This window comes from Polyodon spathula, chromosome 7 (genome assembly GCF_017654505.1).
Source record: "Polyodon spathula isolate WHYD16114869_AA chromosome 7, ASM1765450v1, whole genome shotgun sequence".
Lineage (NCBI taxonomy): Eukaryota > Metazoa > Chordata > Actinopteri > Acipenseriformes > Polyodontidae > Polyodon > Polyodon spathula.
The window spans coordinates 17664136-17690631 of record NC_054540.1 but is presented as its reverse complement, the minus strand read 5'-3'; the positions used below and the strand labels follow the sequence as shown (position 1 = coordinate 17690631).

Genomic DNA, 26496 nt, shown 5'->3' with positions numbered 1-26496 from the left:
TGGAAGCATCTTCAAGTATCTTGGAAAAATAAGTTTAATTAATTTAGAAGACAAGTTTATTGGTTGATTTTTTTAAAATGTTTTTTTTGTTACTGAACATGAATGAACTTTTTTTCTGTTTTTTGGTTCCTGTTGTTTGTTAACTATACTAATTTCCAACCCTTATTAAGTATTGTTGGCCAAAATTTAGCAAAACAAGTACAGTATAACCAAAACTGTTAACATAGTCTTACAAAACTGTCCACCTATTTAAACTTAAAGGCATTTTATAATGAAAATTAGTCTAAATTGTCACTTTCCTACAATTTTGTTCCTTTATAATATCTGCTTTGTAATATTCAAAGACATAGTCATGACCTCGTCATTTTCAATAATGTGTTAATCATACTTTAGAATTACCAACCAAATCATGTTGTCAGACTGCAATAACCAAATTACATTGTTTTAAAAATTATTATTATTTCTTAACACATGCTGTAGAAATTACAATTTAAAACAATTTAAAACAACAAAACAGTGTCTTGGTCTGAAATGTATTAAGACTGCAAATAATTCTTTATATTTGAATGATTCTTTTATTTGTTCATGCAGCGCTGGGTCATGCATTTATTTGTATGATAGTTTCTGTATAGTTAATGCATTTTAAGATATATTTCACTTGTGATTTTCAAAACACTGACAGTGTGCACTTCCTGGTTCCCAATGAAATTCATCCACAATTTAAGACTTGTTAACCTGAACAAATTAAGAATGGTATTGTCATATCAGCCCTTTGTGTTTAAACAAACTGCCATGCATTTGAAAATGAGAAATCCAAACGCTGTTTGTACAGTGCATACAGGGAGAAAACTCAGGGAAGTGGTTCATGTCTCAGTTCAACAGGTACAATCACCTTTGAAGTATATTCTCTTTGGTTAGAAACTGAGGTTGGCTTTTTCACTGTAAATTACTGAAACCCAACAGTGATTTAGCGTTCCGCTCATTAGACACATAGCAAGATTTAATCTGCATCACCATGAAACACCATGAAATAGAAGCACTATTTGCTGGTAAGTCTGTATGGAATATAGCTTTTGTGCATCTTTAATATTAACTAGGTGAGCAATTCAACAGTTCTACAGTAACGAGATGGCCCTGATTACCTTGGACAAATTTTCAAAGTCAGCACTGCACTAAAATTATTATGTCCAGCCTATGTTATTAACTGTTGCCTTTCAATGCAGATTCTTGAGTCCTGCACTTGTTTTAGAGGACAAATGACTAATATACTGCAAGTGTGCTGACACTGACTTCCCTACCTCCTCTCATAAGCCAGCAGCCTCATACTAATGAGATGCAAGAGGTGCATGAATTGATAATAAATTGAATTACAAAATGTCAGGTGATGCAGGGATGATAGATTTATAACTATGGATTTTGGTGGTTCTAAATAAGATTGTACACCGTGGTGTCATACACGTCTCAGGAACTTAACTCAAGCAGTACCTTGTTGGCAAATACATTCATATGTAACTGAATCATTATGTGTATGTTGGGAAATATATATATATATATATATACTGATGTACAAAATGAAAATGCAACAGACTAAGTTTTACATCAATAGCTCATTGTGCACATACATAATGTTATTTACATTTGACATAGTGAGCAGACAGGTTTGTTGATTGTTTGAGTAGTATTTTTCCTTGGGGTAACAAAATACTGAGCTCAAGTCATGTGATTTCATAAAAATGACACGTGCTCAGTGTTTGGTATTAGAGTTGAATTAAAATTGCCAAAGTGAGTTGATTAAGAATCTGTATAAATAGCCATTTGAAAAGATGAAACGATTTAAATTAAGGCAAGAACAGCGAAGATACAGCCATGTCCCGCTTGAGTAATGAAGATTGCCTATCTGCTATCGGCATGATTGAAGGCAGCCTGTCTGTGAGAGAAGTTGCCTGGAGAATGAGATGTTCTGCTTCAACAATCAGCAGACTAGTCCAGAGAAACCAGGAAAGGCCATGTCCTGGAAGACAGAGGGCCACCACACCGGCCCAGGATTGTCACATACGGATGATCCATCTGCGTAATCGTTTTCAGACTGCAGTGGCTACAGCATGAGAAATTGCAGGAAGAAATAACCCAAATATCAGCAAAATGACTGTAGCTCGCTGTCTGCATGAAAATGATTTGCATGCTCGGACGTTGTTCAAGGTAACATGTTGACAGCTGAGAGACAAAATCTTCATCTTCTGTGGGCCAGAAAACATCTGAGGTGGCGGCAGAGAGAGTGGTGGAGTGTTTTATTTACAGATGAATGCTGTTTTGCCCATGACAGACCAGACAGAATACAGCATGTGTGGAGACGCTGTGGTGAGCGCTATGCTGACTGTTGCGTTGTTCAAGCCAACTGGTGGCGGTGGAAGTGTGATGATGTGGGGAGGAATCTCCTTTAACACAAGAATGTCTTTGGTGCAGCTTGAGGGCAACTTTACTGGTCAGCGATACATTGACGAAGTTCTTGAGGCAACACTTTTTCCATTCTTGCAAGCCAATCTGGAAGTATGGATTTTACAGCAGGACAATGCAAGACCACACAGTGCTAGGATTACAATTGCACGACTTCAATAATACAATGTTGAGGTCTTGCTGTAGCCAGCTTTTTCTCCTGAACTGAGTCCAACAGAACATCTGTGGGACCAAATAGCCACTGCCATCCACAGGAGACAACCGCAACCAGCCAGCCTTTACCACTTGGCTGCAGCTGCACAGGAAGAGTGGTGGAATATCACACAGCAGTCTATCCAGAGGCTGAGCAGGTCTACTATGCATGAACACTGCTAGGATTATGTTATGCTCAGGGAGGTCATACCCAATACTAACTTTGTAATGTTTTCATTTTGACAGTGTGTCATGTTTCATACTGAAATCGTATCATGATTCTTTGATCTGTATTTTTGTTCAATTTTTCTGTGATTTAGTTTGACATCTATGTTTAAAATATTTGATTAAATCCATTAGACCTTAGTGTTGCGTTTCTTTTGTGCATCAGTGTATACTTTTTTAGACGACTTTCTGTTCTAATCAGTACTTTTCGGTTGCTCCACAAAATGGTTAGTGTAGACTGGCTTTAAGAACATTAAAAACTAGCAAGTCAAACAATCTTCATGTTAAATGCGTTATTCAAGTCATAAACACAGGATGGTCCTCAGAGCTTCTAATATTGGAGAACACTTGTAAATATGATCTATAGACTTCAAAAGACTGCAGTCTATGCTTCCCACCATATGTGACAAGCAGTAAAATAGGTTTGGGTGTAGTGGCCCAGCTGATGACTAAAAAAAATCTCAGAACAGTCAGACAGTCAGGTTGTTTCAATTACAGCAACCTGCTAAGTGCAGAATGAAACGATGTTAATATATGCTGTAAAAATAACAGCACAATTAAAAACATTTAATATCTTAATAATACATATATAAATACATCTAGCAGATTCTGGGTTGGCAAAAGACTAATTCAAGTGTATACAACACTGATGCACTTCCTCTTATAAATGAGTCAGCCTCTAGTAAATCAGCAGGGACAGCTGCATATTGAAAAGCTTCACTTGCTATATTTAAAAAAAAAAAATGAAAGTCAAAAAAGAGATGAGGCATAATCATAAATGATAAGCAATGCATAAAGCAGCACAGGCACATCAGAAGGTCTGGCACATCTAACTGCTGAAAATACCTTCATTACATTATGAAGTTTGCTTAATACTTGCCCAGTTAGCCTGAAATACATATTTTAATAGTAAACCCAAACCTTCATGATTGTGTTTGACTTATGGGAAACACTGGATGTTCCACACACTTGGTGCACATTGACATAAAACTTCAATTTTTAAGAACAGATTTACATGAAAGCTAATGATTGCAAAAAGGTTATTTTCCAGCTTTATTTTAAAAATAGTTAGCAAAGAAATATCAGTTTAAAAAAAAATTGCAAATAAAAACAGGGCACTTCATCTTCAAACAAATAATTTTAAGAATAAGCAAGTGCTTTGATGAAAATGGAAAAAAAAACTTGCAACATGCTCTACTAATATCAATGAATTAAAAATAGAGTGAAAATAAGTTATTGCTTCCTACTGTTCATTCACCATGTCAAGCAGCCTTGCCCCTTTCCCAGACATGTATCATAATATTAAATACATTCAGTTATCACTACTTCCCCTGTTCAGACTGTGCATCCCTTTCATTTTACACTTGAAAGACGTTTTTCATTTCTCCTCTTTCCAGGCAGGCAATCTAAATAATGTATACTTTAATATGTATTTAATCTGGAATCTTTCTCCATGTAGAACTTCAATAAAGAAGACCGCATTGGATACTATGTTAACTATCGAGCAGGACACATGGTCCACATATCAAGAGAAGGCATATACATTTTGCCCATTAAAAATACTGTTGTGTATTTTAATAAGTTACAAACCTAACATTAAATTAGATGTGTCAAAATTTGTCGTTCCTTTTTAACTTTGTTCAAATCAAACACTGATCTCATTTAGACAAAAAAGTACACTGTCAGAAATGACCACAGCATTCCAGAACAATTTCCATGGTGAGCATCACGGGGAAGATACTGCCTGAGGTTTTAAAATAGCTTAGCTAGCAGTGTTGGACAACTTTAATGTTCTTGAGTTTGGCAATGATTAGGGATTCTGTTTTTCTGTATTCATGTACATGTTTTTTTTTTTTTTTGGTTTTTATTTTCTGTGCCCTCAATAATAAAAAAAATCACATAAGTGTTTAATGGCTGATGTTAACACATGATATGGTTTACCAATTCTTGTTTCTTTTTTTAAGTTCTAGATTCCCAACAGCATATTGTACTGTAATAAAATTAAACAAAAACAACAACAACAAAAAAAAACCCCATTAAAGGATGTTGTGTGATTTCTAACTTTCCAGTGGTATCCTGGATGTGGAAGTCCCTGCCTACAGTATTTAATTACAAACCCTTGTCTGCAGTAGCACTGTAGTCGCTTGAATACAAAATACTTTTTTTGCCTTTTTTTTGCTACTTATCTGCATTCTGGGAGTAACTGGTAACTAACAGAAACAAACTACCAAAAATAATCTTCCAAATAAAATAACTTTATATTTACTGTACAAAAAAAAAAGGACAGATTTAATTATTTTTTAAAAAGCTACAAACAACTAAAAATATGATTACTGTATGTAATGATTTCATTTTATCTTTATCACAATTGTTATTTGTTTTGTTGGTAATTTTTAAAAACTGTTACCGGCTTCGTTATCAGAATGTTATCCAATGGTAAGAGGCAGTATTAAGTAACTGACTGACACTACTCATGTAAGTAAGACTAAAGATTCAAAACTTTAAAACTACTCACACTTCAAACAAATTTGAGATGGAATCTGTTAATATGAGAAATAAATCATACAGTACATTTTCTTATACGTGAAGACTGACTTGGATTTACAGATTTTGTTTGTTTGTTTCATGAGCTACAATGCCCTTAATTTAAGCAAAGTTAGGTATTTGGCACATAAAAATATATAACAGCAGATTTGGTAAATTTGCATGAAAAACATACATTTTGCCATGCCTTTACCATACTAATATTACTGTCTGCATGTAATATGTTTTATCATGGCTAACTATGGTTTTCGCCATGTTTTACCATACTTATCTGTGATACATAATGCTTGTTATACCTTCCTTTGCTTTTATCACTGTACACCACAGTAAACCTTTACAAGGTTTTTACACTTTTCTAATAGGATCATTTTAATGAACCTGATTCAAATGACTAGTTTCCCTGAGAACTGTCTGTCCTTGGAAAAAGCTGATACTTCTTCAAACAGAAATAGTATGTTTTAGCATATGGGACACAGTTACAGCATATTTAAATGATAGGTTCTGGGGTTTGTTAAGATGGCAAAACATCTAATTTAGGCTTTTCTAAGTTTACTATGTTAAATCTTAATTTGTTTCTATATTCACATACTGATTTTAATGAAGTGTCTATTAGTATAATTATGTGGAGGAAATGGTTATAGTGATTTATATATAAGAAATCAACTAAAGCATAGCTAGAGCCCCATTACTGTAATTTAAGATGTTTTCAATTTACAGTCTTCTTACAAACCAATGCTAATTACGGCTAAGTCTGACTGATTGACCTATGTGTTATTTTCTCAGAAAGCCATCAAAATCCATGCCAAAATGATCAACTGAAAAGCAATTCACAGAAGTTTCTTAAATTCTAAAACATTTCTTTGTCTCAAAGTCATGATCTAGGAAGCTTGGAAAACCAGGAATAAAGCTTTGGACATGAATACTTCAGAACTTGGCATTCCAGTTATAACTTTGATTTATGAAGAAAAAACAAAAAAACAAAACAAAAAAAAAAAAAAACACAACAGTACAAAGCCACAGGAGTCATGTTGCAAAATCACCGAGAAAGCCTAATGTCCCTTATTAAACCAGAACGTTTCAAAATGGATATGCACAGAACCGGATACTGAAAAAATCCATTTGGATACACTGGAGTTCAATGCAAGTTCTATGATACATGAAATTCATTTATAGTTACAGTATAAAACATGGCCATAAAAAGTCTTCCTCTCTTCCAGTCCTTCCAGGCTTTAGTGCACATGGCAGGGTGAAATCATTAGGAGAATGGCGGGATACATCTCACAGTGATGTCACTTCCCCTCTGGTTCCCTGCAGGGTGAGTGGGTCACTTGCTTCCGGTATGCACTGTGGTCATTGTGGTGGGTCTGGGTTTCCGCTCGGCTCCTACTGGAGACAGGGCAGGGGAGGGGGATGAGGCTGCACACGCTAGACTACAAGCAGTGGAGGGGGATATACCTGAAGGGAAAAAAATAAGATCAAGTAAAATATATTTAGATGTTTCAATTTCTATGACATTGAAGTAAAACGAATATGCGTAAGTTGTTGGATACAGAATGCAAGTTACTGGCACAGTGCCTCATTTCAACCTATCCTGGCAGTTGTGTAGGTGGCAGAATACATTCTGTACCTCATTTACAACAAAAAGAACAACATGTTTTTTAGAAGACGATAAGTTAATAATACAAACACTTTTGCCTTCATCTTTTAGAAAATATATTTTATAACATTATTTATTATGGCAAAGCTTCTCCATAACCAACTTTGAACAAAACCAATTATTACATCGTTTCACCACTTGAATAGATGTGTTATCATCAATGTGTTACTTGGACAGGCTTCTTAATGAACCTCTTGCCGCTTATGAACGCTCCCTGAATAGGTCAAAAAAAGGGGGTTAGAAGGTACTTACAATCTTTATGAGCTGTTGGGGCTGTTGGGGGGCTGTTTAGGTGCGGGCTGGTCTGTGCGTGTTGGTGGTGAGAGCCCTCCATGCTGCTGCCCAGGTGCAATCGTCTCATGTGCCTGATAACTGCTGTGGCATTAAAGGCTTGCTGGAAATAAACAGTCAGACAAACTTTTTGCTTTGTGCTGATCAACATAAAGAGATACAGTAGCAGACAATGGCTGATTTACCAAAACAATCAGTGATTGTGTTCAAAGCAACACACGCTGTACTGTTTTTTTTTATTTTTTTTTTTTACTAAATGCACTAATGAGATTAAATGTCAGTGTGTTATTCATTCATTGTGTTAAGATAATAAGAAATAGATTATCCTAGAGCACTTACCCTCCATTTACTTTTTGCAAAATTCTTTCTAATTTGTGCACTGACAGACTCGTGGATATTCTTGCTGAGGGCTGTATCGCCAGCAATCCTGAAACAATAGAATCACAAAGCTAGCTGGTAAATAATAAAAGCATAAGTTGAATGTTTTAAGATCTAAATACTGTTCCAGGACAGCTCATACGGTGATAATACATGGCTTCCCCCCCACAGTATTTGAGTGCATCATTGTGGCAGTGTGCCCCGCTCCCACCTTCACCACAAGAGGGAGACTACCTGCAGCTCCCACCTTCACCACAAGAGGAAGGACCAAGACGTGATGCTGGCATTCCTCAGCAGCCATTGCATAAGCTGCTGAGAGGAACACGGGGGAAAACAGCCCGGCCGCAGTGGCAGCGAAGAGGGCCAGTACCGCCGCAGCCACTGTCAGAGTGGCGAACCCCAGCATCACGACTGGTCCTGACTCCATCACCAGGGGGAGAATTGCCACCCTCTTGGCCGGACCACACCCATACCACCTGGGGTTGCCTGTCCCGCACCGCCAATGGCTGCCGAGTCTGCATCACCTAGGGCTGCCGAGCTTGCAACACCGAGGGCTGCCGAGCCTGCAACACCTAGGGCAGCCGAGCCTGCAATGTCCAGGGCAGCCGAGCCTGCAATGTCCAAGGCAGCCGAGCCTGCAATGTCCAGGGCAGCCGAGCCTGCAATGCCGAGGGCAGCCGAGCCTGCAATGTCCAAGGCAGCCGAGCCTGCAATGCCCAGGGCTGCCGAGCCTGCAATGTCCAAGGCAGCTGAGCCTGCAATGTCCAGGGCAGCCGAACCTGCAATGCCTAGGGCTGCTGAGCCTGCAATGCCTAGGGCTGCTGAGCCTGCAATGTCCAGGGCAGCCGAGCCTGCAATGTCCAGGGCAGCCGAGCCTGCAATGTCCAGGACAGCTGAGCCTGCAATGTCCAAGGCAGCCGAGCCTGCAATGTCCAGGGCAGCCGAACCTGCAATGCCTAGGGCTGCTGAGCCTGCAATGCCTAGGGCTGCTGAGCCTGCAATGTCCAGGGCAGCCGAGCCTGCAATGTCCAGGGCAGCCGAGCCTGCAATGTCCAGGGCAGCCGAGCCTGCAATGTCCAAGGCAGCCGAGCCTGCAATGTCCAGGGCTGCCGAGCCTGCAATGCATAGGGCAGCCGAGCCTGCAATGTCCAAGGCAACCGAGCCTGCAATGCATAGGGCAGCCGAGCCTGCAATGCATAGGGCAGCCGAGCCTGCAATATCCAAGGCAGCCGAGCCTGCAATGTCCAGGGCAGCCGAACCTGCAATGCCTAGGGCAGCCGAGCCTGCAATGCCTAGGGCTGCTGAGCCTGCAATGCCTAGGGCTGTCGAGCCGGTGTCGCCTTCGGGGATTTGCTGAGTTTGGAGGAACCGGCCTTGACGCTGTTAACTTCTGCTGACAGTAGTATCATTGCCAGCATTTCCTCTGTTTATAAATGAAAAAAAAAATAAAAACCCCTTCTTTCTTCACATCTGAAGAGATGCTTTTGTCTGAAACATCCTAAAATAAAGCTTTTTAATCATTTAAACCTTTTGTGTACATCCAAAAAACTAAAACTATACCTCCTTTCAAACCTATATATAATTTAAAAAAAAAATGCCCCTTATGCAGCCCTATCAATATTAGCCTGAAATAGAATGAAATAGAATGCATCACATTATATTCTACCCTAAGTGAATGTCTTAATGCAGTAGTAAATAATTGAAAAGGCAGCATACTGTACCTTCAAAAATATATAGTTTTTTACATGTAATTGTGATAGAGAATGAATCTTGGTTATAAACTGAATTGTGATAGAGAATGAATCTTAGTTATAAAACTCCCCCCCGACCTGTGAGAGTGTGACGTAAGGGAAACAGAGTGCCCCGGACTGGATGGTCAGACAATTCATTCCAAAGGTTAGATGGAAGTCGGGGATCTAGAAAGGGAGTGGAGCTATGGTACACCAAGTCATCGCTCCAGAGGGAAGCGATGTGGCAACAGCAGATTGGAGGAGAAACAGTTACACTCGCTAACCAAGTGGGTGTGACTGACGGTACAAAAGAGGACGTGGCTAGGTGATCTGTTCCTTTGTTTATGGTTAAGAGAGAAATGCTGAAGGATGAAAGTAACACAACTGTGAATGTTTAGTCTTTGTTTTGTCGAGAATAATTGTACTGTTTGTTATTTATTAGACAGCTAACATGATCCAGAACTGTCACTTATGGCCAGCGCAAACCCAGACAACACTTCACATTGTCCACGGATAAACTGTAATTATACCACTTGCATATTAGCACTCACTGTGGACTTGTGATCGTATGTGTGTCTTCTGTGTGTTTAATAATGTGTATATTATTTCAGGACTGTAACCCATAGTTTAAACTGCAATATACATTGCTGGATTACAAACCCTCCCCCAAATAAAACATTGTTTGGACATTGCAATCACTTGTTTGTCAATACTTGTGCACTGCGTCACATCTACACATCACATCCTCTTGCTGATATCTACCAGTGTTTGTACATTACAGTTAATCTAACTAGTATCAGCTCTTCAGATCTATCAGCACAATCCCTAAACATTTTGTGACTATGGCCCATTATGTGCTCGACAGGTTTTTTTCTGTTACTTACCAGGGATGTCGTAGAGCCTGATCACAAGTATACCTTTTATTGGGATCCTTCTCCATCAACCTGCTAATAAAATCTTTAGCTGAAAAAAAGGAATAGTAAACATTGTCCGGGTTGCCACGCAACTTAGAAAGTTGTCACTATCTCTCCACAGTCATTATTTATGTGCCGTAGCACGCACATACCAAGCACATTCCATACGTTACAGAAAGTGCACCTTTTCACATTAAAAAACATGCTCAGTTAGGATTATTTTTATGCAAAAAAGAAACACAATTGACCAGCTCAGGTTTTTTTGCATGTAAACATATCCAGAAGTTGTACTTTATGCTTACGAGATTTAAGCAGTAAAAATCCTGTTTGTGACGCAACCTCGCACAATTTTCTACAAACTGAAGGCCGTACCAAGCAATCCTATTGGCAAACTTTTGACCAAATAGGAAAACAATGAGCATACAGTATGAGCTGCTTAGTGTTTTGTTTTTTATGTGACATAATTTATTCAACGTTTCAGATTATTGCCATTAAAAACTGCTTTATAGTTACGTAGTTTTAAAAGCAAGGTTATAAAAAATACTGAAGTGCCTTTGCAATAATTACATAAATAAATAGCTGAGCCCTTACACTTAGTTTTTGCTGTCTTCATGATTGCTTTAGCCTAGACTTTTCTGTCCCTTAGCAATAAGATGCAATTCATTGTACACTAGCCTTAAGTAGCATCTATCATGGGTACCTTACCAAAGGGAACAAAAGTGATTTTGTACCAAAATATGTGTTAAATTAGCATAGTTGTGTCTACTGACAACAATAGCCTTGAGTCTAATTCACTGAGCAAGATTTGTTTTAAAAGTACGAAAACATGAAAAAAAGAAAGAAAACGTTAGATCCACGAATTTGCACTGTCCCTGTGGAATTTGGAGTCATGTACAGTCAGCGTCGCATTATCAGGACGCCTCGGGAGAAGGAAAAATATCCTGAATAAGCGGCTGTCCCAATTTATAATTTATGATTAAATGTTAAATACATAATTTAAAATATGAGTCAATGATTTTTTTCAAATTTATTTATTCCTTATTTAACACAGTAACTTTCTTTGAAACAGCAGCCTGAGACACCATAGGAGACAGGAGAAACCTCCTTCAAGAGTTCAATTAGGCAATTTACACAAGTCACAGCATAATCACATACTCACTGCACTCTGCTATGTGACCTGTCTTGCTCTGAAAAGCAATCTCCATTTATCATTTGAAAATACATACTGTGTCCCAATTAAACGAAGTGACATCCCAATTAAATGACATAAACAGAATTGAGAAGAACCATCTCCCAGAGTTGTATCCCATTTAAGCAGCAATCCTGACTATCAGTAGCCCTTTTATTAGGATGTGCTGACTGTATTATTATTATTATTATTATTGTTATTATTATTATTATTATTCTAAAAATGTCTTTACAAGGGGGAAATGCAGGTACGTAGGGTAGCCTAGTGTAGATATGCTACCAGTATTTAAAAAATGTACTGTACAAAACATTTTGACTGGATCATTTTTGTATCATTAACCTAAATGTTGGTATTTTAGCTCTGTTCAGAATTGCTGAAGCTACAGTTCTGTAGGAAAACTTTGTACATATTATATGTTCATGTATAATCGGTTTGTAATAAAATTATATGCAGTCAAAAATGTTTAGCAGATAATACAAGGATAGTTCACAATGCTTTCTTATGGAATGTGTTTTTTATTATTATTATTTGTGTAACGCTACAGTATGTCTGTTTTTTTTCTTCTGTTTTGTTTGTTTTTGGCCAAATGAGGCCGGCTGTGTTTTAAGACAACCTAAAAACTCCATGGAAACCTGGTTTAAGAAAGCTATATGGTTCAGTAAAAGTCATGCAAGGCCCAATTGGAACCCAGAAACAAACATTTAAATACCCCCCCCCCCCCCCACCACCACCACACACCACACACCGTATTTTAATATTAATTAGGTTTTTTATAATTGGAAAGAGAATTTCGCAGGCTAAAATAATGGAAACAGACATAAACCAAAAGTACTTCCACAATAGAGAGAGAAAGGTGAGACTTTTATTTTTATTTTTCCACGGAAATTGCCCCATCGACTTACTATTCCCAAAACAGGGGAAGAGGGCTTAGGTTTTATACAATAACTAAATCAAACTTGACTTGAACCAAGTTGAGATGAAGTAAACTAAAATGAAACTAAAAAGTATTAAACAGTGAAAGAAAATGTAGCCTTTGATAGCCTTACAGATTGTTAATGGTTCACAACTTCCCCGTGAAGTTTACCAGTAAAGAAAAGGGAACTAAAAGGAACTGAGCACTCTGCGAGATTAAAATTGAACTAGCTCCAGGGCACTAACCATGCCAAAGTGTTTCAAAGCTTTATCAGAGCTATTTATTGCATGCCTACCTGATTCATCAGCTCATTTTCCTTTTAGTTTTCTGGAGAGACACCAGCTATAAGCTACTGAATCATCTCAAGGTGGATATAGGATGAAGTTACTGGCACAGTGCCTCATTTCAAAACCATGTGAGGAATTTATATTGTCCCTCAGAGTGTGTAAAAATCTGGAGGATGTAAATCAGTGGCCTTCACTACCTTTATGTTGAATTCCTCAGTTCTGACTTCAACAAGTCAGACTGCAGACCATATGGATCGGATAATATGTACTGTGCAGCAAATGGAAGCGATCTAGGAATGGAATTTATTCCAAATAGGTTTGATAATCTGTACATTTATTTTAAAATACATATTAGGTATTCATAGGTATTTTTTATATTATCACATCAAGATAAGAAACCCTAAATAATATGTAGGATGGATTTCTTGTCTTCAGTATTCATCGTTGTGGATTCCTTTGGCGTAAAGAATTATACACCAGACACCTGATTAAGTCAATTTGCAATTTAAACTTTTTAGTGGTATGCACGTAGAAATTGTATCCACATATGTAATAAGCCAATGTTCTATTTTTTTTAATTAACTTGTTTTATATATGTTCTGATTTATTTTACAGACTGAGAAAGGTGCTTAATAAAACAAAGGCTGTGCACTAGCACGTATTTTATTAACTAAAATGAGCACAGTTTTAAAATCATGAATCCAGGGTGATTGTTTTATAATGATTTAGTTCATGGATAGCATTAGTGGAGCAATGACCTGTGCCAGTTTCCTTCTGATCTGAGTGATTTAAATGTTTGCTGAGGGAGTCTGTACTGGCTGCGAGCCCCGGTAATGTGAAAATCCTCAGCAGGGAATTTCAGGGTGCAAGAACTCAGGGCTTGGGCTGGTTCCAGTACAACTGTGTGCCAAACTCAAAATCACACATCTATAGCCTATCCCAGACTTGCAGGTGAACATTAATGTGTAGGCAGAAAGCTGAACAACTATACATGAAAGTCCAATATTCAAAAATGCTCTTGTACTGCATTTCAGGTATGTAAAATCAATAGTTTAGTTTTTATTTTTATAATTTTCAGGAATAATATCTAAGTGCTTGTACATAGAATATTCTTTCAAGCTGCACTGGAACTTGGTCACTTACTATTAACACATCTTTTATTAAATTTTCATTTTTTTTATACCAATCAGTTCCAAATTCAAAAGAAAAGTAATGCAGTGAGCAACACTTGAATTGCATTTATGTGATCAGTGTAATATGAATTGGAAACTGCAACTAGGTACAGACGTTGTTGCCTTTACACAGTATTATTTTAAATGTGGAAGTCGTAATGCTTTACCTAATTAAAATTTCACCTCAATACTAAAAGCATCTCCACATTTAAACCTTTACTGACCACAACTGATGACCCCAACTGATCAGTTTTAGTTAATTGCGCTGAGGTGATTATTTTGTTCCCTTCATCCCGAAGCAGACAACACACCGCTGAAAGTTAGATTGAATACATACCAGGGAATATGTACTAGCACAAAATGCATACAAATATTAAGGGACCTTTCAGTTGATGTTTTTTTTAATACTGTATACCTGGATATATATATATATATATATATATATATATATATATATATATATATATATATATATATATATATATATATACAGTACATGTTCACTGTTCGTGTTAGTTCAGTTGGTGAACTTTATAAACAAATGAAGTTTTAGTAACACATAATTAAATATGTTGTATAATTCCTGAGATAGTAAATTTGCAGCACTATACCCACAGTACCTACAGTGCACACTTCAGTTAGATAATTATAATCCTAATGGACTGGTGAAGCATGCCTAAATGACCAGGAATGCTTAATTGTGAATCAGGTGCCCTCATGCACTTCTGCATGTTTAAATTAAACTATTGCTTGTTTTCCTGATCTCATTATAAATATTGGAGTGCATATATTAAACAAAGACACTACTCACCAGAATCTGAAATGTCATCCCAGTACGGAGCATCAAACTCATACTCTGCCTTCAGAATCTGTTCAAAAAGCTTGGAGTCATTCTCATCATAGAACGGGGGGTAGCCACATAAACTAGAGAAAGATAAATGTTATTGACACTGTACTGTACTTTAACACAGGCTGCAGTATCACATAACAGGACACCATTTGTGAATAAGATGTTTCAAGTCAAAGGCAAACTACAAATATTTGAAATGCTAAAAACAATATTTATATCCACAGAGGAACAAACAGAATTTGTAAGTGCTTGGTGAGAAAATATGCCTGTAACACTAGGAACCAGTAACACCAGGAGAGACTAGTGCTCCCAGTGACTGGTCAGGGTTTCAGCTGTGTCTCAGGGTTATTGGGGAAGCCTGCAAGGAACCGAGAGGCTGGAATGGTTTATATAACCGTACAGCGATGTGAGATAGGCTGGAGACAGAGAGATAGAGATGGTGTAATATAATTCAAGTCCAAGTGGGCTTCAGTTATCCAATTAAGGAAAAGAAGCCAAGGAAATTAAACACATCCACCAATTCTAAATCTAGATACCCCATTTAAAACTCTTGAGTACTGGATTGTAGGGAGAATATGGAGATTCCTACTAACTACAGTAAGGCAAACTAATAAACAATGTTTTATTTTATTTCTTTACCAGGATCAGTCATTGGAATACAGGGTCCCTTTTTAACGGGTGACATGGAAAAAATGGAGATGAGGTACAGTTTAAATACCCCAAGATGCATACCGTAGATTAATGTTAAAGCATGTGCATGTTACTGTAAAAGTCTGAATATTGGCAAATCTTAAGATTTACTGGTAAATGTCATCATTTATTAAGTAATGCAGGAAATGTCAGAAATATACATGATAACACATTACTTCTGACATTTACCAGCAAATCTCAAGAATAACCAAGTGCCTTTACCAATAAGCTTTGGTAAATGTCCAACAAGCCATATGCTTCTGCATAATTCCGGATATTTACCACCTTACTTGGTAAATGTTGACAGTTACTTGTAAAATGTAAGATTTACCCAGTGCTCAACAACAGATCAAAATTAAGTAAGAATAATATAAAGTAGAATTTATGTTATATTTGCTGTCTCAACGTCCAGAACGAGGCAACGGTAATATTTGTTGATACATTTTCACATGTGTGTGTGGTCAAATTCAGACATAGTTTGGCAGAAAAGATTTCTATTTATTTTCAAAAAGGTTCCAAAAAAAGTACAGGAATACTGTTCCGGACTCAAGGACTGGATTTACCAGATTCTACCTTTTACCGTAACATATACATTACAAAACATATGCATGTTATTTTGTCAGCCAAATAAATAATTAATTAACTGCTTTTGAAACTTTTTTTTGGAAAGTCATACTAAATTTCTAGATTTCAGGTGACCACCAGCCTAGGCATCAAAAATACACTTTAGTCCTCTTTGGACATTTTTGGAATACTGTACTTTAAAATTACAGTTTTACTCTGGGTAAAATACACAAATTCGGGTTTGACCTCAAACTTTCAATGAGTTAAAATTATTTGTACTGTTTCTGTGAATTACCTGTGTCCTGTATATCGTACAGATGACATGAACCTTAGTTGGAAAATGAAACAAAAGGACACTACAAGGCTAATGAGGATATATGTGACAAATACTAAAAGAGCAAAGTATGACGAGATGGGTTTTTATTGTAGCCTTAAGATTCAGAAATGGCACACTACAATCACTGGATCATTCAACAGCAAGGAGTTGCACATTTGTATATTTGTGTTTTAATTTTTTTTACATAAAAGTCAACACCAGTCCATATAACAATAGGAACAAAAGAAGATCATGGGGCCTGCAAGTACTACCTTTCAAGGGGTCTGAGAAGAATTACTGACGTCAAAAAAAAAGAATATAATCAAATTTGGATATCCCTGAAAGCAATAACAAAGAAAATGCATTTTAAATTAAATTTAACGAACACAGCTTAGTGTTTCTGGAGACAAATTAGACACAAAACTTTCTTTATTTCTATGTTTGCATTTCAAACCAAAAAAAAAAAAGTTCCAGTCACTTAAGGATGGTATCAATTGGTTCACTTGACTGCACAAGCAGTTTCCAAAGCTAAAGTAGGTTAAATGGACCATACATTGGATGCAGTGCTGTCAAAGATGCTTCCAAAAATGGATTTGCATGGGATTGCAAAATGTTTATGCTATGCCATTGTTACATTGAGAACCATGTTAGCTGCTTTAAGGGATTCAACTAAAGGATAGTGACCTCTCTACTTACAGTTACTTTATTTTAAATATCACATTAAACTAACATGTGCTAAACCTGAATTAAGTATTGGTTGTGATGTTAAAACGAGGATCAGCAAAAGGACTTGATCATTTTTCTTACATTTTTCAGACAGGGGCAGTTTGCTACAGTGATCCAGAGAAAAACAAAACTTGTGGTCCAAAGCTCTAGTTTAACTCGCTATTTAAACTTCAATTACCATACTCTTGCCCATATTTAGCAATGTACCTGTGCAGGATTTAAGCCCTCCAGCTGGTATCATTTTTATCCACTTCTGTAACCAGCATGATACAATTTTGTTGCTTTATTTAACATGCATTTTGTTTTTCCTCAATAAGTGACAGTGTTGAAGAAAAATGTTCCAGTGATTCACAGCAACAACAACTACAAAAAAAAAAAAAAAAAAATAAAAATGTTAATGCAGCTAAAAATAGTTTCAAGAGTAAGACGCTTGTTAGTCTGAATGCTTATTAGGCTAATCGTTCAAATATGGAGTCAATTAAAATGAAAGATGGAACATTCATTTTAAGATATCTCTCTGTAATGTGTACCTGACTCTTCAGATTACCTTGTAAACTCAGGATTCTGAACATGTAAAAGATGACTGCGGATTTTTGATTATGGAATTCTAATAGCCAAAGGAAGGGGGATCTACCGTCCAGCTTGAGGAGAAGCTGCCATTCGACAGCCAGAGGAGGAGGAACTGCTGACCGAGAGAGCAGGGAAGGAGAGAAGACTGCGCTCCAATCTGGTGTTTATGGGTCAGCTCCCTCGACTCTTGGTTCCAGACACCTCTCCATCGTGTCTGGATCTCCCATCACACGCTAACCCCTCAAATAGAAGAGTAACCATCCAGAGATATCGAATGGACCGGTGGTGCTGTTGTGAGGGGGAGTATATGTGACAGGGAGAGCCCTGTTGCTGGTTCTTGCGCAAATGTGCGCAGCTGGGACGTGGAACAGGAGACGCGTTGCTGGGCAATAAATTGAGCAGTTAGGCTTGCTTGGCACTGCACTGATCGGATTGGCTGAGGGGGTGATCCCGGGGAGGCGTGCAGCTCAAAAGACGTCTCTGCCAGAGCTTGAGGCCGCTGCACGGTCATAGACATACAGACAGGCGCTGAGCGACAGCTTGTGTGTTTACATCGAGTAGGAGAGCGTCTGCCCTATGTAGAGAATACTACAGGAAACCTTTCCCCTCCAAGACTGTGCTCATGAAGACATTGCGCAGCCAAGGCCATCAGAAAGAGGCCAGAGTCACAGGGAGAATGCAGTTACTTGGTTAGGTTAGTTTAGGAGATCTGATCCCAACAGATGGTAGGTTTCTGGATCTCTTTTAGTAAGGCTAGTGCTTGCCGTGTGTGGCAAACTTTTACTTTTAGCTTTGTTTTCTTTTCTTTATTAAATCCACACTAGGATTACCATTGTTGATACACTAGCATCGGACCTGTGCTGAATTAAATCTGCACATCTGTGCGGTCTGTCAACACCCAATGCTCTGTGTCTGACTCATTATTCTTCAGTGACGACCCACACACATAATACGTCCCCCTGTTACAATCTGTCATCTAATTTTGATAAGTACAGTACTTATAGTAGTACATAAAGAACAATGACCCTGTACCCCACCCCTTGGTTCTGTTAAATACATTTCCATAGCAACCTGTAACTGGTTCAATGAACTAAAGATCCAGGGTACAATTTAGTTTTTTGAGTGACAGCACTGACTTTGTCCCGAATCAAAAGTACAACATTCAGATTTTTTTTATTTATTAGTTACAGTTTGTAGACTGCAAACAGAAAAAAATATTTAAACAAAAAAAAAAATTCTGAACATTGCAACAATGTCTTTAAACCAAGCACATAGCAACAAGGTTTGACAGAATCGTTTCTCATCTTGTTGCTAAGAAAATGACCTCATATCTTGGCTTCTAATTGAACAGCCTACATAGCGGTTGTTTATTGTTGTTCTTTTTTTTTATGTAGCTTGCCTTTCTGTGAGTAAAAACATCTGTACATAAAAACAGCCTCAAAAAATAAATGTTTTTTTTTTTCAAAGAAATGGCATAGGTTATGGAAAAAGATTAGTCAGCAACAATATTCACAGAAAACTTTCTAAATTAGAGATCTGACTTTCATGTACACTGGAGCTACCCATGGAATCCCACTAATTATCAGTGCAATTTCAGCTGGAATTTTAAAAAAGGGATTTAGTAGTGTGTCTGCTTAAATATTTCATTCTTCTATGTACAAAGCTTAGTGTTTTACACAGTATACTTTGCATTGCGATTCATGTTAGTATGCAAGGTGCTAGTACAGGTTCAAGAGGACTCACAGAATATAAGCAATAACTCCAATGGACCAACAATCTACTGCTTTGCTGTAGGGTTTCTGTGCCAAGACTTCTGGAGCTGTAAGAGAATATAGAATAGCCTGGTGAAATGACGAAAAGAAAAACAGTGCTAAAGTACTCATTTCTATACAGTCACACTGGGTGTTATGCTATAGAACAATACAAGAAATATTGCCATCTTCTTAAGGAATAATTAAATTTGCAGACAAGAACATTGTATTGTAGCTCCTTCAGCTAAATAATTACTATACTCTTAAGGTTATTAGTAACTTATTTGTATGCCAAACAGTGGCAACGCAATGGGGAAGCTTCCCCTCAAATTTCCACTAAAAACTACATCTCCCAGGATAACATGTCTTTACTAGGCAACCACACACAAGAAAAATTCACCCAACTAAACAGCATCTAATGTCTGATTAGCCCTGTTATCTTTAGAGCCAATCAGAGTCATTATCAGTAGTGACAGTCATTTGGTTGAAGCATGAGGGCATGAGTGAGAAAGTAACTAAGCTGAACCCTCAACTTGTACCACCTTGTAGTAAAAAAAAAAAAGGCGCCTACATTATTAAGGGAAACTTTTAGAAGTTATGGATTTTTTATGAATTAATTTACTTATTTTATTTCCCTGTGTTGTCAGCTTGTAAGATATACCATGGTGTTGTATTTACATCTTAACACGTTAACTGGTTGAAGAATTCCGTGTTAAAATACAGGCCCCCTAATGACGTAATTATTTGCAGAGTCAGTGTCATACATCAATGGAAAAAATGTGCAGCCGAGCCAGCAAAGAACCTTGTAGAACACTCCCACATGGTGGTAAGAAACCCAACTGGTATATGCAGTGTTTGTATTATATTGGTAACAATTGGTATCTCTTGAATATCATTTAATGGCAGTGAGTATATAATATTACATTTATGATGTCTAATCTAGAAACTTATAGTATGGTGAATTTCTTTAACAAAACGGTCCACTTATTGCCCAACCAAAGAAGCCATTCACAAAAAAATTATCTTAGAAATATCAGAAGTGTATACTTCTGCACTACCTATCCAGTTGCTCAGAGGTCAGTAACACTCCAGTGAAAGGGAACATGCTACTGTGGCCCAGATCTGTAGTGTTTTCAGTTCAGTTAAAACATTACAAAATCAATATGCTTTTTAAAATGGGTGATGCAGTGAGTTGTAGTGACCCATCGATAGAAAGGTAACTGCTGTGAGAAGACGCACTCATAACTGAATCCGCTTGCCTCCCAGCAGGCTATCTCGTTTGTTGTGACAACATCCCTGGGAGATGGTGTCAATTCAGATCAAAGCTGGTTTGTGTCAAAGCTAGCTTCAGTCATTTGTATTACAAGATTACGGCAGCTCAGCAAAATTTAAAAGTTTAAATCATTTATGAAGACAGTTGTTCATTCATAAAACTCCAGATAATTTTAAGCTACACTAGTTGTTTCCAATGGCATAACACCTTACTAGAACAAAGTACATCGGTATCTTCTACAATCTACACAACACAGATCATTACACAATGGCTGTAATACAGAAAAAAGTGCCAAAACATGTTAGAGGAGAAATCTTAACGCTCTAGTTAATTTTAAGCTAAATTTTTGCTCCGACTTATGACATGGCTAGTGACACACCAAGAGAGTATGTATGATCATATATTACAACTTACTGGTTTCCTTTTAAAGCAAAATAGGGCTATAATATACAAAACTAAGTAATAATAATGGATATTGCTTTGTGAATAAGGTATTATTACTTTCATAAACATTATTTTTATTTTTTAATGTTCCCAAAAAATCTATTGCACAGTAATTCTTTTGTATTTTCAATGCACTGGTATTCAAGTACCAGTATAAGAACAGACACATACTGTACAAACAGACAGTTTCTATATTTACTGTTAACAAAAAAAACAAAAAAAACATTGTAAAGATCTCAGATATTTGTGTTGGAAAGCCAGGTGGAAACCTGTCGTGTTGAAATGAAGGACAACCCACGGTTGACAGTCTACTCGATCTGTAGCAATTTATTTTGTTAGAACCCCAAGGAGTTGTAGATAAAAATTCAATTTCCATATTTGTGGAACTGTTTTATTCATAGTCATATGTTTTTGTTGGCACATTTCCAAAGTGAAGCAATGCTTTTATTTTTATTAAAAAAAAAAAAAAAAAAATGTAATCATTCTCATTGAAATCAGTGCGTCAAGTAATTCCATTTAGACACCCAGGCACAACCAATCATAACGTAGAAACGACTATATCTTGTCAATTGGTGACCAGTTCAGAGCTGCAGATAGGTATTTACTGTAAGGCGCCAATCATTTTCTTATTGGCCTTTCGTTATGGAATCTGATCTGACACTAGAACTGACATCTTTTCCCTTAGGCAGACCAATGCAGCACATCCAGCTTATTTGTACAGTAATAGGGCCACAACTAGGTAGCATTTATAGTTATGACCAAACATTTTGCATCACCTAGAACTGTATTTTGAAATATCACATTTGACAATTTGTCGGTTTTACGTTAAGTATATGGAAAACTACAAAGCAGAATTTTACTCAATATGTTAACGTAACATTATTCAGCAGGTTTTATTCGACTTTAAGAAGCAAAACGAGTTCATTCTACAGGGTGATGCAAAACGGTTGGCCACAGATGTACAACAATCCTTAACAGATGAAAAAACTCACAAACCACATTACACCAAATAGAGATTTTGATAAAAAATGACACTTTGAAACAGTTGTCAAAGGAATTATACATTTTTACTATTCATATATATTTTATTATTGAGTGTTTTGTTTCCTTTTTGAGCCTAGTGGTGTTGTTCAGTGTGCACTGGGAATTCGTTCTTGCTGGGAGGGGAGCTGAATGAACGTGCTTGCAGAGGGAGGGACTCCATGCAATGCAATGGGCTGAGATAGCAATTCATACTAAGCCATTGCACATGCTCACAGCATACATATACATCTACTGTAATTAACCACTGCACAGTGGAAAACTACAAACAGTAGGTCAAAAACACATGTTATCTAATGTAGTTTAATACTCTCTGCCTTTCTGAGTCACTTCTGATCACAATTGCCATGGCAATGCCTTGCCTCTTCTTCTAATAACAAACTGCAGAAAATAGCCACTTATCTCCTCACCCCACCAATAGTTTGTTTCTGCACACATGAATATTTGGGATCTTTAATAAAGTCAAGGTGTCATTTCTGCAATGAGGCCAGCACAAAAATAACCACAGGGGGTGCAGAAGTGTGCACCAGTGATTTCTCCCCCCTTAAAACAATATGTTTATTACAGATTTAAATTGAAAAAACTGCAATGGAGAACAAATTCACCGTTTAGGAGGGAGAACATTACTGGTACACATACCTTACTCAGACAGCTCCAATGTTAAAACATGTTACCCATGGTTACGGGTGCAGAAACAGTAATAGCCTACATGATAATTAAGAAGACACAATATGATAATATGCAGATACAAACATACATATTATGCAAATTCAGAGGGTATGAAGTATTACCTTATTTTTTTCTCCTCTGGAATTATAGAAGGAAAAAGAGACACATGCTGTATCGTAAAAGATGTCAAGACTAAAAACAATGAAAAGCTGCCGTTATGTACTGTGATATGGAGCAAACAGCAAGTGAACCATCATGTTTTGTTTCTATCTAGCAATTTAAAAAGGCAAAGAGCCTTTTTCTTCCACTGTGTAGAATAAAGCTCCTCTGAGTGATCAATGTTAACTGATCCCCATCCACTTGGTTGTATCAGAGCCCAATACTATTACATTTTAAGCCATTTTTATAAGCCGTTGATTGCTTTTTCCCTGCTTCAAGTGACTGGAATTGAGGCCAGGTGGGTGGCTCCCTGATATGATTCCCTGCTGTTTTCTGCTTGGGACTATTGCTAAAGGCACCTGCAGCAGCTATCATGTTATCCTCTCCTGCGGTGGGCACATTATTAGTGCACTCACACAATTTGATATTTGTACTGAAGAAATATGATGTGCTCTACCAAGTTACATGATGGCTCGCGCCAGGGAGGTTGTGGGTTCTGTTGTTTTAATTAGCTTAAAAAAGGTTCATGTGCTCTGAAGCAGACTGGCTTCTTTTCCACATGAAGAGCTATAGTACATTTCAAACACTTTGGATAGATTCTCAAAGCTATTTATTCAAAATTGTGATTAACATTTAACATTTTTTCTGAATGGAAAAAAAAAACACTAATTAAACTCAAAAAAATTAACATAATACTTCGTTCAATCCCCTGAATAAAGTCTTAGTTGTTTATTTCTGGTTTGGTCATTTTTAGTGGGTGTGTTTCTCCTTTCTGGAAAAAAAAAAAATGACAAAGACAAATTGTAGTAAATGGCTTTGAGAATGTAGCCCATAGTGTTAGCTGCACACACACTAACCTGAGATAAAGTACATGCTTTTCATCCCATATATAAACATTGTAATTTTAGTGTTTAAACTATTTATATCGAGTGACTTATTTTAATGAAAGATGCATTTTTCCCTTGGGCCAGCTTTGATGGAAAACTGCTTTACTGTATTTGGTAATAATGAATACATAACTAGATTATCTGATGATTGGTTATATTTTTCAAAATCTTAAAGTATTTTTTAAATTTGTTTCTGTAAAGTACTTGGGCTTTGTAAACACAGTAATTTTTCACAGTACTTTTTTGTGGAAAACTTCCAGTTAATTATTTTCAAACCACACAAGCTTTGTCAGTTTGGCCCAACGCTTGTACATATGGAATTTAGTCTAGCCACATGTGCAGTATTTAACTATGTGATCATTGAGCATGCCATTATAGTAACACTCTAAGAAAATGTAGTTGGAGAGCCCTGTGCCCTTGTGACAGGTTGGCTGTAGGGGTGATGTCAGACCAGGAAGATGTACTCAAAAAAACACAAGACTCCCAGATGATGAGAACCAGCCTCCTGGCTATGGAGGCAGTAACAGCATGCCTCCTGGCTGAGGAGGCAGTAACAGCATGCCTCCTGGCTGACCCCTGGGCAGCAATGAACTGGCCTCCCCAGACGACAGCAAGCAAGTGACCCCAAGCGATGGCGAGCAGGCGAGACGGCGAGATCCCTCTTCATGTCCCTCTCAAAGTGCTCCATCCAGTCCCAGATCTGCCTTCAGGACATCTGCTCAGGTAGCACCAGCAGTGCTTCTTCTGGTGCTCGAGTCTGTGGCTGTTCCCTACCCGAGATCGTGCCTGAGGGCGGCGGCTCTTCAGGCTTCTCTGAGGTGCCTGGTCCTGGCTCGCTCAGCCAACACCTCTCCCTGATATTGGGTGGGGCAGATGGCCACTGTGTGCACGAACTCACCACAAACACGGCACAACTCGTCTAGAAGGCAAACCTGACAGACAGCCAGCTATGGCTGCTCTTCTGGCCCTGGACCCTCTGCTGTGGCCAAGCTGACGTAGGTCGCACATAGGGAGACCCCGACCAGTATTGCCCGAATTCTTCACACCGCCCACATGAGTGGGTCGGCGAAATATGCTACTTGGGAGGTTGCTTCTGCTGCCAATGCTGCTGTTTCCTGTGACTGCTCCTTCCCATTTTCCAGAAAGAAATACTTCTCAAAAAAAAAAAAAAAATGCACTACTGCTCCTAGCCAAACTGACACAGCGTTGCTGCAATGCTCTATGGGAGCTCAACAATCACGACAATGTAAGACAAACTTCCTTATGGGCAAACACTGGTCCATCTGAATTGTAGCCAAACAGGTTTCTCATCTGTTTTTAAAATTATAATACAGTCCCTCACTCCTTGGGTAATCTCTCAGTGGCCCTAAGAGATCCTTTTGCTTTATAGGCACTTTAGGGTCTATGAAATGCAATAAAGCAGGTGTATACTGTACCTTGGGTTTTTGACAACAACAGTCTTAAGTGAACATATGTTGTCATAGAGCATGAAGACAGGCGATGCCTTCACTATCACCCTGGTATAGTATTAAAAATGCTTGCTAATGTGCTCTTTATGAGTAGGATTAATCTGCTTTTCGGATGGGCTAGCACACCAGTGCCTGTATACTGTTCATGCATGTGGAACTGTCGTGGATTCATTCTGATTTATAATAGCCAGATTTCTGCAAGGAATAACAACATCTACACCAAACCAATAAATGAGTTTGTTGGAAGGTTTTTGAAAATGTGTGCAGGATAACTACTGTTAGGGACAGATTGAAACAAAACATACAGGCTTTAATGTAAGGATGGAGGCTAATGGAAGTTTAATGTGTAAGGGGGGTACAGCATTGTTGTAATGTTGTAAATGTTATGTTGTAAGCTCTGAAATACTGAAGAAAATATATAAATATATGTAACAAGGGGAAAGGGAAAGTCTCTTTTGGACTTTTTAATATACCATTAAGACTGCAGGGAGCTGGCAAAGATTGCTATTATATATACAACAATAAGAAACCAAAAGAAAAACACACACTGCAGATTCAACCAATAAAACCTAATAAAGATGACTATATCAGAAAGTTTAAGATTCAGAAACTATTCACTGTATTTGTTTTCTGTAAAACAAAGCCAGTTAATGTAATACTTTTAGTATTGCATTTATACAACTTGAGCACAAATATCAGAATATTAAGGTAAATGTACTACAGTAGTCTCCATGTATAGGAACACCTCCTAGGAGAACACTTCACCTAAGGGAACTCCCTTGTGGTGAAATGTAATTTTCCCATTGTAAATGCTTTGGCTAAAAGAACAGGAACTTTGCTTAAAAGAACACCTTCTTGGCACCGATAGTAATTTGTTCAGAATTAATTAATCTAGAGCTGCTGTTGCATTTTTAATATGTGTAGGGGTGCTGTGTTAATTTAGTTTGATAGTTAGTTTACTAACGTTAGTTTGTCTGTAACTTTATTATTATAGTTTATTAACATACACTAGCCTATTGCTTTTCTCTTATATATTCTCATATGTTGATGCACGTGTGTCATGACAAGTAATACATATTTATTTATTTATGTCTTGATTAATATTGAGTCTGTGGTCAACTCTGGCTCAGGGAACACTTTG

General features: G+C 37.5%; 1 protein-coding gene across 1 annotated transcript in view; it reads right to left on the bottom strand.

Annotated features, from left to right (window-relative positions):
- Window positions 1-4716: 4716 nt before the first annotated feature.
- LOC121318275 (calcium/calmodulin-dependent protein kinase type 1D-like) overlaps window positions 4717-26496 on the bottom strand; it is a 92141-nt gene continuing 70361 nt past the window's right edge. Inside the window, exons 6-11 of the mRNA XM_041254777.1 lie at window positions 19406-19481; window positions 14758-14870; window positions 10356-10434; window positions 7703-7790; window positions 7325-7466; window positions 4717-6870 (exon numbers count right to left, since the gene is read on the bottom strand). Coding sequence (XP_041110711.1) covers window positions 6740-6870; window positions 7325-7466; window positions 7703-7790; window positions 10356-10434; window positions 14758-14870; window positions 19406-19481 — 629 coding nt within the window. The 3' untranslated portion in view covers window positions 4717-6739. The remainder of the gene's footprint in view (window positions 6871-7324; window positions 7467-7702; window positions 7791-10355; window positions 10435-14757; window positions 14871-19405; window positions 19482-26496) is intronic.